Source organism: Phocoena phocoena, chromosome 5, assembly GCF_963924675.1.
Source record: "Phocoena phocoena chromosome 5, mPhoPho1.1, whole genome shotgun sequence".
Taxonomy (NCBI): domain Eukaryota; kingdom Metazoa; phylum Chordata; class Mammalia; order Artiodactyla; family Phocoenidae; genus Phocoena; species Phocoena phocoena.
This window is the reverse complement of record NC_089223.1, coordinates 8,032,733-8,047,710: the sequence shown is the minus strand read 5'-3', so window position 1 is coordinate 8,047,710 and position 14,978 is coordinate 8,032,733. Positions and strand designations below refer to the sequence as shown.

The window sequence follows — 14,978 nt, the reverse complement described above, 5'->3', positions numbered from 1 at the left end:
GTGATGTCAGCTAACCTGGGCGGATTAATTTTTAATAGACGTGCCATACTTAAGTCCAGAGTTCTTTGTGACCAGACACATGGCTAAGATCAAAACCACCGTACCCAGGGAATTCTGGTCCAGATATGAAAACGCTTTTGTTTTATGTGGTCCTTTAAGATGAAAATCCAGTTTGAAGCCTCAACTCTTTTCTCTTTTCCTTTGAATAATTGTCTTGCAATATCCTTGTCTGTTTCATTGCTCTAGAATTACTGATTAAAATATAAAATATTTCCCAAACCCTCAGTTGGGAATGGTCAGTGAACACAGTCTCAAACTCGCTCTCTAAGCAGGTAGGTCATGCATAGGACATGCTATCACGGACTACAGGGTTGTTCTCGGTTTGTTCCTGTTATTCTATTTGAGCGCCAACTATCAAAACATGAGATAGCCTTGTATTCTTAGATCACTTCAAACTAAAACAGAGGAATAGTTGGTCTTACTGATTCTTTAGTTATACTGAACTATGTATTACATGTAATTATATAACTCTTTTGAGTAGGAGCTTTAAATTATAAGACTGTATAGAATTAAAGAAAGAGAGAAAAAGGAGAGAGAAATCATTTAAGCATTTCATATTGCATAGGTGAGAAACTTCTGTTCTATCTGCAGCTAATGATGAAACATGTCTTTTTATTTTGTTAAGGTTGAAATTCTTTTTCTTTTTTTAACATCTTTATTGGAGTATAATTGCTTTACAATGGTGTGTTAGTTTCTGCTTTATAACAAAGTGAATCAGTTATACATATACATATGTCCCCATATCTCTTCCCTCTTGTGTCTCCCTCCCTCCCACCCTCCCTATCCCACCCCTCTAGGTGGTCACAAAGCTCCGAGCTGATCTCCCTGTGCTATGCGGCTACCTCCCACTAGCTATCTATTTTACATTTGGTAGTGTATATAAGTCCATGCCACTCTCTCACTTCGTCCCAGCTTATAAGGTTGAAATTCTTAATGGTCTTATATTTCTCTTTATTTATTTATTTATTTATTTATTTTGGTACGTGGGCCTCTCACCGCTGCGGCCCCTCCCGTTTTGGAGCACAGGCTCCGGACGCGCAGGCTCAGCAGCCATGGCTCACAGGCCCAGCCGCTCCGCGGCATGCGGGATCCTCCCAGACCGGGGCACGAACCCGTGTCCCCTGCATTGGCAGGCGGACTCTCAACCACTGTGCCACCAGGGAAGCCCTATTTCTCATTTTTAAATAAGTGAGTTTCCTAGAGATTATCATACCAAGTGAACTAAGAGAAAGACAAATGTCATATGCTACCACTAATACGTGGAATCTAGAAAAATGATACAAATGAACTTATTTACAAAACAGAAATAGACTCATAGACATAGAAAACAAACTCATGGTTACCAGAGGGGAAAGGGGATGGGGAGGGATAAATTAGGAGTTGGGGATTAACAGATACAAACTACTGTATATAAAATAGGTAAACAATTGTAAAGCAATTATACTCCTATAAAGATGTTAAGAAATAATAATAATAAATAAATAAATGAACAAATAAAATAGATAAACAACTAGGGCCTTCTGTATAGCACAGGAAACTATATTCAATATCTTATAATAACCTATAATGGAAAAGAATCTAAAAAAGAATATACGTGTGTGTGTGTGTGTGTGTGTGTGTGTGTGTGTGTATGTATACATATATATCTGAATCACCTTGCTGTACACCTGAAATTAACACAACATTGTAAACCAACTATACTTCAATTGAAAAATAAACAGAATCATACAGTAAAAAGTAAAAATTTAAAAAGTGAATTCAAGAAACAGTGTCACCCATAAGCTACAATTTCTTTAGCCATGTACTTTATATATACCACTGGTGACACTAGGAAAATGACACATTTTGTCTTCTTGTCAGTGAAGCGATGGGTCAGAATGGAGCCCCAGAAGACAGCTGTGTTAACAAAAAGGCAGTCTGAGGGATGGCCCCACGTTAGTCACAAAGCGTCAAACAAGCACATGGCTAGTATTTTGTAGTTAACTCAGGATCACGGTATATTTTTTCTGGAGACACGTTTGGTTAATGGTCACAAACACATACTGTTTTTGCAGAAATTTTGGTGCACAGAGACCACAGAGTTCAAGCTCAAAGCAAAGATTAGTTGTAATATTTTTTAAGAGTTATATCTGCTAGATTCAGACAGATTAAAGGGCTTCAGGACCTCCAGTAACACCTTTTCAAACTGAGTTTTGCTGAGGAGAAATGTAGACAGCACACCCATGCCAACATCAACATCAGACTTTGTTTAGCCGATGCCCTCTGTCCTCACCAACCACCGAGCCCTTCCCCCAGGGCTTTGCTCCTTTGCCACCTGGCAGTGGTGGTTGCGTGCTGCTTTACTGTTCAAGTCATCTTAACCCTTTCCCTGTCCTGGTTCTATTGATTTTAGTCCTTATAGAAAAGTACTCCTGTCTTATGAAATATCATGAAATAGACGATGTCATCTACTCAGCTTAATAGTCCCATGTTCTGCAGCTTTATACTACCTTTTTGTTATTTGTCTAGGAATTGCTTTCCACTCACCTTCTCCTTCCCTCATAGCCCCTCACCTCTCAATCCATTTTCACTCTTTCCTGTTGGCATTTCCAGAGCTGCTCGTATCTGAGCTCTGCCACTTAGGGGGGGCCAGCCAACAGCGTCAGTGCAAACAATGAAACAACTTCTGTTCGTCTCCGGCTTTAGCCATGTCTATCTACCAGCATATTCTCTGCCACTCTTTAAGACTCGATAGGCAAGACTCTGTCTTTAACATGCTTTCGTTTTTCCAAGTATTTATAGTATCGTCTGTGTTACCAGATAACTTGGTTGTCTTTAAATTCTGAGGACCTGTGGGCCTCATTCCACATGAGGTTCATTTTTTTAAATTAATGCGCCTAACCCTCCTGTACTGTGGGGTTTAAAATATTTTTAAGACAGCCACCCTTGTCCTTGAAGCGCCTGGCACATTCTGAATTGAAGCACTGTCCTGGAGGATAGGAGACTGGGTTTCTAGACCCAACTCTTGTCATTGATTAGGCATTTGCTCTGGAATTCTTTGGGTTTCAGTGTCCTTATCTGTAACCCGTGGGATTGAATCAGTAGTTCTCAAACCTGACTGCATTTTGGAAGACTTGGGAAGCTCTCTAGAGAGTGTGTGTTTGCGTGTGTGTGTCTCACACATATGTGGACCCTCACCTAAAAATTCTGCCTAATTGGGTGGTGTGAGGACCTGTACGGTAGGAGTTATTTATACTTCTCTCTGTGACCCTAACGTGCAGCCAGCTTTGACAAGTCACCAGGTTAGATGATGTATGAAGTTTCAACCAGCTTTAATGCTCCGTGATTACAGTACGATCTTTTGAAGGAAAATACCGAGTAAGCACTTGTTTAAGATAATTTTGTAGATTTTAGAAATACTTGGATAGCTGAAGGAGCAATTGTTCCATGATTCAAACTGTGGGAATCCCAGAATTTAAGATCATGGCCAAATTCCAGCCTTGTGTAAATCACAGTATCCACAAGTGTACTTAAAGCGTAATCTTTTCTTGTTTTTTTAATGGAGGAGAGGATTACAAATGAAATCCCCTACATCATCTGAGATCTATCCTGAAAATATGTCAGATAGGATTTTTTTAATGAGGAAAGAAATACATTGAGGTGGGTCTTGCAGTGAAGGGAAATCAGTATCATCCTATTCCCTCCCAAAATGACAAATCAGGATTCTGTCCTAAGTCTGTTTTTTTTTCAAGGGTGTCTAAAATAATTCATACTGATTTGTCCTTTGTAAGGCATTCTTTTTTTCTTTTTTGCCTAATTTTATGCATGTATCTTACCTTAACTGTAGTCTTAAGTAGCCCCTAAGGTTTCAAGTACAGAGCGTGTATTTTAAACATGCTAAATCCTAACATGCTAAGCAGAAGCACACAAAACAAGCTTATTGAATGACCTCAACGGAGGGCGTAAACTCCTAAACCGATGGGGTCTCACAAGGTTAATGCGATTCCTTAGTGGTTTCGGTGACGGATGTCCAGCCATGATGCCAAACCCCTCCCTCCCAGGCACACGTGAGTTTCTCTTCCGTAACACCCTCAGATGGAGAAGTTATCAACAGTGATCTGTGGGGAAAGTTGGAAGCACACACTGTTCCTCAGGGCAGCCCTAGCACATTCTCTTTTGAAGGCAAGTGAGGGTGGAGACAGAGGGTAGATGATGGCTGTCAGTTAGATTTGCCGATCCCGGTCAGGGCATAGTGTCCCGAGTTACAACCTTCCATCTAAAATGTGAAACTGGGAATTCCCCGGTGGTCCGGTGGTTAGAACTCTGCGCTTCCACTGCAGGGGGCACGGGTTCTATCTCTGGTTGGGGAGCTGAGAACCTGTAAGCCATGCAGCACAGCCAAGCAAAAACTAAACAAATAAATAAAATGTGCCTCCGAATTCAGCTCCTCCTGAGGCATTCAGAAAACAAGTGTGCTCTAAAGACCCATCTGGCTCTCTTACCCTTGTTCTTTTCCAGAGCCCACCCCTGCTTTCTCCTCGTGGCAGCGGGAGAGTGTACACGCTGACGAAGCACGCCTCTCCCCGCAGGCAGGGCGCCTGATTCGGCAGCTCCTGGATGAGGACAGCGGCCCCACGCTCTCTCCCCGCTTCTACGCTTACGGGCAGAGCAGGCAGTACCTGGACGACACGGAAGTGCCTCCCTCTCCCCCCAATTCCCATCCTTTCATGAGGTATGTTTCTTTATGTCGCAGATGTGCAAAGGTACCATCCCTGTAACATGAGAAGACCTAGGAATGTGGCTGATGGCTAGTAATTTTTTTTAATTAAGTCGTACGTGTATGGAGGAACATATTTGAAACTCTCCATCCTAGGGCACACGCTCTGTTGTAATTTTTCACTTGACCTGTGGCCCAGCTACAGCATCGTCAGCTGAATCTCCATCAGCCCCTCCTTTCCAGAGCTCTCTCATATTTAACCGTGAGGTCCACTGTGCACATTTCAGTCCTAGCTTCGCCGAGTGTAAAGGTGAGCTGGAGAAGGCTGGACCTACGGCAAAGGCAGGACATGCAGAGCTCAAGGTCACAACGTGAATTAGCAGTCAGCTTTCTTTTATTCGAGAGGATAAACGGCGGTTTGGACGGTCCCGCCCACCCCTGTCTACCCCGTCCCTCATCCCCCATCCCCAGAGCCCCTCCCAGCAGGCGGTGACTGTTCCTAGGGAAGCTGACCCCGCCCTGTGTCCCTCACAGGCGACGCAGCTCCTCTCTGGGCTCCTATGACGATGGGCAAGAGGACCTGACACCTGCGCAGCTCACGCGAAGGATTCAGAGCCTGAAAAAGAAGATCCGGAAGTTTGAAGACAGATTCGAAGAAGAGCGGAAGTACAGGGTGAGCCTCCTCGCCGGCTTCCCCCCGTCCCCCGCCTCCCTCGACGTGAGGTATCTGAGCGTCAGCAAGTCAGAGAAGTGATAAAGGGGAAGGGAAATTTCTAGGGAATCTCAAAACAGAAAGGCAATAAGCACTGGGTAATAAACCCTGATAAACGCCAGACGTCATGTATCAGCAAATTCCTTGCACAGGTATATCCTTACAAAGGAACTGAATGCTTTCCTCAACGTCTTGCAAATTGACCAGTGAACAGGGACGGGAAAAATCATTAAATGAAGTATTTCGCTTGCCTAAAACGTCATTCAAGATTATCTTCTAAAATTTTATTAGTACTGACCTCATTCTACTCTCAGCTCTATCCTTAGTATTTCTCACAAGAGTGGCAAAAAGGCATTTTTCGTGGTGTTTGTAGCGTAAAATATCCCATACCCCTCTGCTTTCTATCCTGTTAGCCTGACAGGTTGAACCCTACAAACAAAGGAAAAGAGGCCATGGGCCTCATAGAAGTCCATGATCATAAAACTCCAGAATTTTGCCTCTGAGGAATTCTTTGAAAGCATCACAAATAACCAGATAGGGCTTCCCTGGTGGCGCAGTGGTTGAGAGTCTGCCTGCCGATGCGGGGGACGCGGGTTCGTGCCCCGGTCCGGGAAGATCCCACATGCCACGGAGCGGCTGGGCCTGTGAGCCACGTCCGCTGAGCCTGCGCGTCCGGAGCCTCTGCTCCGCAACGGGAGAGGCCACAGCAGTGAGAGGCCCGCGTACCGCAAAAAAAAAAAAATAATAACCAGATAGTATTAAAAAATAAATAAACAACCAGATATAAAGAAGGATAATGGAATCGCACCTGTGAAGTTGCTCTGATTAATCACGGTTCATTTATTGTTCCAGTGGAACTCAGCTTTTCCTTCCTGTTTTAAAACAAACTGATTATCCAACTCTTCTTTTTCCTGCCCCAATTCCAAAACATTTACTCAAGATTTCCTTTTCTCAGCCTTCCCACAGCGACAAAGCAGCCAATCCAGAGGTTCTGAAATGGACAAACGACCTTGCCAAATTCCGGAAACAACTTAAAGGTAGGTAGAGTTCTAGACCTACGGTGTGGTCTCCAGAGAACAAGCCAGGTGCAGAAGCTGTGACCTCACCACGTGCTGAGTGCCACTTACTGCTAAAATATTCCAGGAAAGACAAGTTTCTTGAAGCTGCTTCCCAGGGCTCTAAGTGTTCAGGGCACACTTTCTCCGTGTCTTCCCGTGGCCTCAATCACGGGGAAACCCAGATCAGCTAAGATGCAAATTCGGCAGCCTATTTTTTACTTCCCTAAATCACTAATATAAGAATGATGGTTTCAACTCGAAGTACCTGTTTAATCCAAGGCTTTATTTGCTATGGAATTAAGACATAGAGCACAGACGGATATGAGAAGGATTTGGTCCCTGTCCCTCAAAGCGCTTGCTGTCTTTTAGGACACAGAGTCATATACACAATAGAATAGAATACAAAGTGAAAATAATTCCAATATGAGGTATATACGTCATACAGAAAAAGTTGGCCAGCACTTGGGTGCTAGATCTGCAAGTACCTGTAAACGCTAAGGGAATCGGTGAAGGAAGACGTCCGCCTCATTCTGAGAACAGCAAACAGGTTGGTGTGGCTAACGCATGGCTGTTAAAGAACTGAAACTTTCTCAGGAATTAGGGTTAGGAAATCATAGCAGAGAATCCAGGAAGACGTTATCATTTTTCTTGGGTTTAACACAATAGCCCAGGGATTTCGACTGATATTATAATTAGATACTTTCTGGGGAAAAACAAGACAAGGCTAAGCAGTCGTTAACAGCGTAGAGAAACAATCTGGGTGCAGCAGATGTCAGTTCCCATACATCTCCACCCCCAAATCTTTTCTCCTAGAGTCAAAACTGAAGATATCGGAAGAGGACCTAAGCCCCAGGATGCGGCAGCGAAGCAATACTCTCCCCAAGAGTTTTGGCTCCCAGCTTGAGAAAGAAGATGAGAAGAAGCAAGAGCTGGTAGATAAAGCCTTAAAGCCTAGCGTCGAAGCCACGCTGGAGTCCATCCAAAGGAAGCTCCAGGAGAAGCGGGTGGAAACCAGCCGTCCTGAGGACATTAAGGTGTGATTCTCTGAAGGCCCCGAGCCGACTGCTAATCCTAAAGCATTCCAGTCAGCGTGGTAGGATGGCAGGGCACGTCCCAGGGTCCCAATGGGAAGGGTGGTAGAGCGACACCTTTTTAAACCTCCCACGCTCTGAGACGTCCAGAGAAGCAGATAAAACAAACTCAGAGTGTTTTAACTGTAGGTACTTTGGGTTTGGAGTGCAGACTGAAAGCAGGAAACCCTGTTGTACAGACTGAAGAATGGACTCGTTTCAGTTAATAGACAGTGTGGTGACTCTCTGAGGATTAGAGACAAGCCTTTGGGAATGTGTGTCCTGTAACTGTAGTCATTGCCAGAGCCAGTAAGCTAAGCCCCATGTGCCTTGCAGCCTCGTTTACCTCAGTCCAACGTGCCTTTGCCCACGGCATGGGAGATAGGAGTACTCACAGGTGACGATTCTGCTGTGCTGTCCGTGTTTCCAGTAAGACACCAGGGATAGCTAATGCCTAGCTTTGGATCGAGCTAGGGAGGGCTGTTGTATAAACATTCCTTTTAACCTTACCGTGGGAAATTTGTTTAACTAAATAAAGAAGTCGGGGCGTTCACAGATGTTTTCCCCTTTCTCCTTTTCTATCCTTGTGTTTATACAGGATATGACCAAAGACCAGATTGCTAATGAGAAAGTGGCCCTGCAGAAAGCTCTGTTATATTACGAAAGCATTCACGGACGGCCGGTACGTGAATGCACGGGATTTGCTGATTGGGGTAAATTACCTGGCTTTAGAAGTGGATCTTCTACGGTCAGTGTTTTGCAGATGAGGTTCCCTGATGTTTAAAGTACTCTGTATTTTCACCAGAAGTAAGCTTTCGGAAGGCTAAACCAATGAAACGAGCTCCACTCTCTAGTAGGTGCTAAATTTCATAAAGCTCCAAAGAAAAATCAGTTTGCAGCTAAAATGTAGTCGCTCGTGTCCTGCTTCGAGGGGAAAATGGTGGTGGGGGATATAAATCGGTGCACAGGGCCCTAGAGCGAGGAGACGTGCCTGCCCCTCTTTCTGCCCCCATAAAGCTGTCATCGCCGCCGGCTCTAGGCGTTCTTATCCATAAAAGGAAGGTGCTGAACTAGAATGATCTGCCCTAAAATTCAGTTTCTCTGCAATGCCGTTTGCAACCTGTGTTTGTAGAGAAGGTCTAGCTGCCATCGAGAACCAAAAGTGTGAGGAATCCAAGATATGTCTTTGGAAGCATTTGAGGCCCTTTGTTATTCAGCAAGAGTGTTTATTGAATGTTTGTTGTTAGTCCTGGGGGAGAGAGCGGCATGACAGCTTCTGCTCTGTTCCTTAGGGAACTCGTAATCAGATCGCCTAGTCAGTGACTCTTAGTAACCTCCTGTTAAGAATGTTGTCAAGAACCCAGCAAGACACGTTCTTAAGAGCAGGTGTAAGGAAGCATGAAGTTTATGTTCACAGATGGATTTTTATACCGCCAAAATGCATAGATCTCTTTTCCAGTCTCAGCCATAGCTTTGTAACGGAGAGAGTCTTTTCATCCGAAATACGCTCTTTTAGATGAAGAAACTTCGAGAATAATGCACTAGACTCTCAGGTCTGTGAGGGCAGGGGTTCTGGGTTTTGTTTACCTAATGGTGAACCTGGCCCTCGGCAGCTAGCACAAGACCTGACACAGGGCATGTACCCAATAAACTATCTGTTGAATGATCCTCCGTGGTATTTTGGTTCTGAATTTATTAGGTTTAAATTACAAACAAAAAAACAAACAAACAAAAAAAACTGGAGCTGATGATGACTGATCTTGCTGGCCTGTCCCTGCAGTGGAAAAATACTGGTGCTCTGGGATAATGGTCATGTTTCAAGCCAAGTCTTGTTTTGGATCTTTTAAAGGCGTTGAACCAAATAGTAAATGCTCCGGAGCTCTACTGCATCGTGAAACTTTGTCGTTCTCTTCTGGGGTATTCAGAACTTGTAGAGATGGAACTAAACAACTTCTAACAGAGAGAAGCCCTTTCTCCACTAAAGGGCTGTCCTCACGGCCACGAGGCAGGCCTCCATGAGGGAGGTGGGACTTAGGTATCTTCCTTCTTTCCATCGTGTGGATTCAGGTTATGACATTGACAGACTCCTTTAAAGACTTCCTTGCCTGAGGCCCGAGATCTCTCAGCTGAACCCTGGTCTTTACCTTACTGTCAGTGCAGGGGTTTGTGTGCCATGGTACTTGTTGCTCCGAGCTAGGCACAGAGTGTCTCATTCTGCCTGGACTGTGGCAGCATGCAGGCGGTAGGATCCGCAGACCTAGATTCAAACCTCCGCCCTGCTGACTCCGGCTCCGTGACGCTGCTTAGGCAACTCTCAGAGCCTCAGTGTTTTGTCTTCATAATAGATGTCTGTTATAGGTTGTCATGGAGATTAAATGACATTACACACGCACACACACACATTTACCTGTAGGCTGTCTGGCATTGAGGAAGTAGGGCAGAGTGGCTTTGGGGAGAGATGGGTGGGATTCCTCAGTAAATGATAGGTTTCACTTCTGGTACAATGATATGTTCTGCCTTCTGTCTATTTCTTATTAAATGATTGAATCAGGAGAAAGGCACATTTTTTAGCACTCTTATCATTAGGAATCTGAACTATTAATCCGTGGTCCTTTCTTTCATCGTTATTTTATTTTATTTTGTTTTGTTTTTTCGTTATTTTTTTTTTTGCGGTACGCGGGCCTCTCACTGTCGTGGCCTCTCCCGTTGTGGAGCACAGGCTCCGGACGCGCAGGCTCAGCGGCCATGGCTCACGGGCCCAGCCGCTCCGCGGCACGTGGGATCTTCCCAGACCGGGGCACGAACCCGTGTCCCCTGCATCGGCAGGCGGACTCTCAACCACTGCGCCACCAGGGAAGCCCCCATCATTCTTTTAGATGAAGGAAGCACACTTCTGGGATCTGAATTCTAGCATCTTACAGGGCAGGGGACAAATGCTCTAGGAAGTTCAAGTGTCATTGATTCCTGTTCCTGAGTCGGGCTTTCTGCCTGTCTCTGGAATATGATACTCCAGCCTCCTCAGGAAAAGCAGAGTTCACTTGATATCTGGCCAGTCTGAAAATCAAAGAGTGAACTTTTCATTCTTAGATCTGTGATGTTGCCACGGACCCTGGACTTATAAACACGAAAAAGACATATACTTCCAGAGCTAAAACATTATTGAATGTTTGTTGTTAGTCCTGGGGGAGAGAGTAGCATGACAGCTTCTGCTCTATTCCTTAGGGAACTCGTAATCAGATCGCCTAGTCAGTGACTCTTAGTAACCTTCTGTTAAGAATGTTGTCAAGAACCCAGCAAGACACGTTCTTAAGAGCAGGTGTGGGCTTCCCTGGTGGCGCAGTGGTTGAGAGTCCGCCTGCCGATGCAGGGGACACGGGTTCGTTCCCCGATCTGGGAAGATCCCACATGCCGCGGAGCGTCTGGGCCCGTGAGCCATGGCCGCTGAGCCTGCGCGTCCGGAGCCTGTGCTCCGCAACGGGAGGGGCCACAACGGTGAGAGGCCCGCGTACCGCAAAAAAAAAAAAAAAAAAAAGAGCAGGTGTAAGGAAGCATGAAGTTTATGTTCACAGATGGATTTTTATACCACCAAAATGCATAGATCTCTTTTCCAGTCTCAGCCATAGCTTTGTAATGGAGAGAGTCTTTTCATCCGAAATATGCTCTTTTAGATGAAGAAACTTCGAGAATAATGCACTAGGCTCTCAGATCTGTGAGGGCAGGGATTCCAAACCCCGAGTTTTTTAGAAAAGCAGATGCTTAGAGCCTGATGGTTTTTTGCTGATTCTACAGATTCTGATATAAAAAGGACACTAACAGTCGAAATCACAGGCCACGTGTGCTGCTTCTGTACATGTTCTAACAAGGCTGTTTGCTCTAACGGGACACCCTTCAGACAGACCGACACATGTAAGGGAAACAAAAACACGCTCATCTACACACTGGCACATAATTCCCTATGAATTATTATTGAAGTGTGTCCTTTTCAACATTTGAGGGTCTCATCATAAGACCACGTCACAGAAGTCCAACAGACAGCTGCAGCTCCCTGTGTTACCTTGTTTACGGACCCCGATGATGGTGGAGGGGAGAGACTGGGTGGCTTGCTCACAGCTTCTGGGTTCTCCTTGATATATCTTAATCTTTTGTTTAAAAAACCGGGGAACTAACAGGACCCTAAACGCACCGTGTTCAAATTTAAATGCAAATTCTAAAGCCACATATAAATACTATCATTTGTTTATCTGCTGTTTGGGATTATTTGATCTGATCTTTGCCCAGTCAGCCTAGCATTGTTACCTGATAGTAAAGAAGAGAGGGTCACCGTTTTCCGAATCAAAGGGCCAAGAATGCGGCCATTATAAGAACGCATCTCATCTGTCTTCTCCCACTAGCGGTTTTATGACTCAGAGACACCCCTCCACACACAGATTCAGACCATTTTTTGTTTTACTAAGGAGATTTGATATATTTTTCTGAGACTTATAGAGCAAACCAAATAGGATAGTAAGAGACCAGTAGATGGAGATTTCTTTCCATCAAAAGCAAAGATTGAGTGGAAGGTGCTGCCTTCACCCATTAGATCTTCATAGCTAGATGTTCATGCTGTCTTGATTTGGGTGTAAACGTGTATCTTAGGCTTAACCCTATTTCCGCACATTGAAAGCCACTCAGAGCTGCCACTTAAATGAAAATTTAAATAAAGCCTTGAAGCAAGAAGAGGGAGGGGCTTCCCTGGTGGCGCAGTGGTTGAGAGTCAGCCTGCCAGTGCAGGGGACACGGGTTCGTGCCCCGGTCCGGGAAAATCCCACATGCCGGGGAGCGGCTGGGCCCGTGAGCCATGGCCGCTGAGCCTGCGCGTCCGGAGCCTGTGCTCCGCGATGGGAGAGGCCACAACAGTGAGAGGCCCGTGTACCGCAAAAAAAAAAAAAAGAAGAGGGAAAGTATGTCGAAAAGACAATATACTATAAGCTTGGCCTAAAGTCATTTTTAAGCAATTATGGATCATAACGATTTTCTAATTTGAATTCTGAAGTTTACCAGTCAAGAAACCAAGACTCAACCTCACTGGCTCATTCAAAGGGCTATCCTTGGTTAGGAGTGGAATCCCTGAGCAGCTGGTGACTCGAGAATAAGAGATGTCAAACTTCCGAACAGTTTGTCCCTGGTCGACTTAATATCAGCGGCCCTTTTTTTAACAGTTTAACCAAGGTGCTGCTTTGTTTTTCTAACTCTTGGTTAGATTTTGGCTCTGCTCACAAATCCAGCAGTGATAATTATATAAGATGTGGCTTAATGAAGGGTGAAAGTTGTATTGACCTTTGGTATCACCAAGCCTTTGGCTTCAGACATTTATCATGGAAATAATCCTGGTGTACATCAAGTAGTATTCTTTCCATCACCTCAGACCTAAAGATCATGGATATTTTTGGTGTTTAGATACTTCCATCACATGCCAGCATTAACTTCGGTAAAATCATGATGAGTTTCGACTCTCCATAGTCAAACACTGGATCTCATCAGATCTCTCACAGGTGATTAGTTCTGAGGGTCATTCATTTTTAAAATGAGCAATTCATAGAAAATCTAAATATCAGCATTACAAGCCACATACATATAAGCCAGCTTATCCTCTTCATCTACTCTAACTAGAAAATTAGGTTTTCGAACAAAGAGTTAGAAAGGAAATTGATTCTGTCACATTTGCCATGTCTGGCTGATTTTAGCATTAAGTCTCCTTCCAAAATCCAAAGTCTCCTTTTATAATCCAAAGATGTCTCTACAGTTGACCCTTGAATAATTCGGGAGTTAGGCATTGTTCAACCCTCAGCATAGTCGAAAATCTCAGTATAACTTAGAGCCGGCCCTCTGTATCCATGGTTCCACCATATCTGAGGCTCCGAATCCATGGATGCAACCATGTAGTAGACGGTGTAGTAATGTAGTATTTACTATTGAAAATAAGTCCGCGTGTAAGTGAACCCGTGTAGTTCAAACCCATTTTGTTCTACGGTCAGATGTAGTAATAGGATGCTAGTCTGCAATGGGGAATTGTTGGCTCCTTATTACTCTTACTTTTCGCACGTCTTTTGGTCACTAAACATCTGTGACCAAAAGACGTGGTCTTTTATCTTACATAATCTTACATCTTACATAATATTTGTCATGGGTTGAAAATTAGGATGTGCCTTAATCTCATCTGCAATACATTTAATGAATACATCTTGTAGTTAAAAAAAAAAAAAAAATCATTTCATGTGTTCCAGTACTAAATTTTGTCGTTTTACATGTGTGGTTGTACAAGTCATTTATTTCTATTCCTCACACTTATTTGTGGCTACTGGTGAGCTTCTGTTGAAGTATAACATGAATACAGAAAAGAGCCCGAATTATAAATATATATGTTGATGAGTTTTCACAAAGTAGACAAATCCACGTAACCAACATCCTGATCAAGAAATGTGGCCTGCCCTCTGGAAGACCTTCTCATGTCCCCTTCCAGTCAATACCATGACCTTCCACCCCACCCACAAGAGTCATTCTCTTGACTTCTAACGTTATACATTTGATTTGCTTATTTTTGAACTTTGTATAATTAGAACTTTACAGTATGTATTCTCAGGTGTCTGGCTTGTTTTCCTTGGCTTTATTTCTGTGAGGTTAATCCATGATGTTGCATATAGTTGTGTCCATTCATGTTTGTGGCTGTGTAGTATTCAATTTTGGAACTTGTTTGTTCTACTCTTGGGCATATGAATGGTTTCCAGTTTGGGGTTCTTATAAATAGTGCTGTTATGAACATTCTTATGAATGTCTTTTGTTGAACTTAAGACCACACTTGTTTGCTGTGTACTTAAGAGCGGAATTGATGAGTCATATGTTTAGCTTTAGGAGATACTGCCAAATAGTTTTCCAAAGTGTTCCACCCTTGCCAGCACTGAGAGAGAATTCCAGTTTCTCAGCATTCTTTCTGACACTTGACACGGTCTGTCTTTCATGTCAGCCATTGTGGTAGGTATGTAGTAGTGATGCCTGTGGTTCTAGCCTCACTCTTTTTTTGTATGAAATAATTCCTGTGTTCCCCTCCAGTTCTGACGCTCATCTTTTATGAAATACCAAATTTAAAACTCCTTCCTATATGGTAGATAGTAAAAGCAAGAAAATGCCACCTCTTGATATTTTGGTAACAGGAAGAGATAGAAAGAAGTGATTATCGTTATTGCTGATGACAGAAGATAAATCCTCAAGATGTCTTTGCATAATGGCAGTATTCTAACAAGTTTATCCAAAGTTCACTTATTGTTGATCACTTTGGGAAAGGCAAATAAAAAAGGCAACAAAGGATAATCAATTCATGCGTAATGTAGAACTGTCTTCAAAGCTGA

At 43.8% G+C, this 14,978-nt stretch overlaps 1 protein-coding gene across 1 annotated transcript in view; it reads left to right on the top strand.

The window, feature by feature from the left end:
- Positions 1 to 14,978, top strand: part of FAM13A (family with sequence similarity 13 member A) — a 306,916-nt gene that overhangs the window by 279,029 nt on the left and 12,909 nt on the right. The window contains exons 14-18 of the mRNA XM_065878125.1: positions 4,558 to 4,771; positions 5,291 to 5,429; positions 6,424 to 6,505; positions 7,340 to 7,560; positions 8,195 to 8,278. Coding sequence (XP_065734197.1) covers positions 4,558 to 4,771; positions 5,291 to 5,429; positions 6,424 to 6,505; positions 7,340 to 7,560; positions 8,195 to 8,278 — 740 coding nt within the window. The remainder of the gene's footprint in view (positions 1 to 4,557; positions 4,772 to 5,290; positions 5,430 to 6,423; positions 6,506 to 7,339; positions 7,561 to 8,194; positions 8,279 to 14,978) is intronic.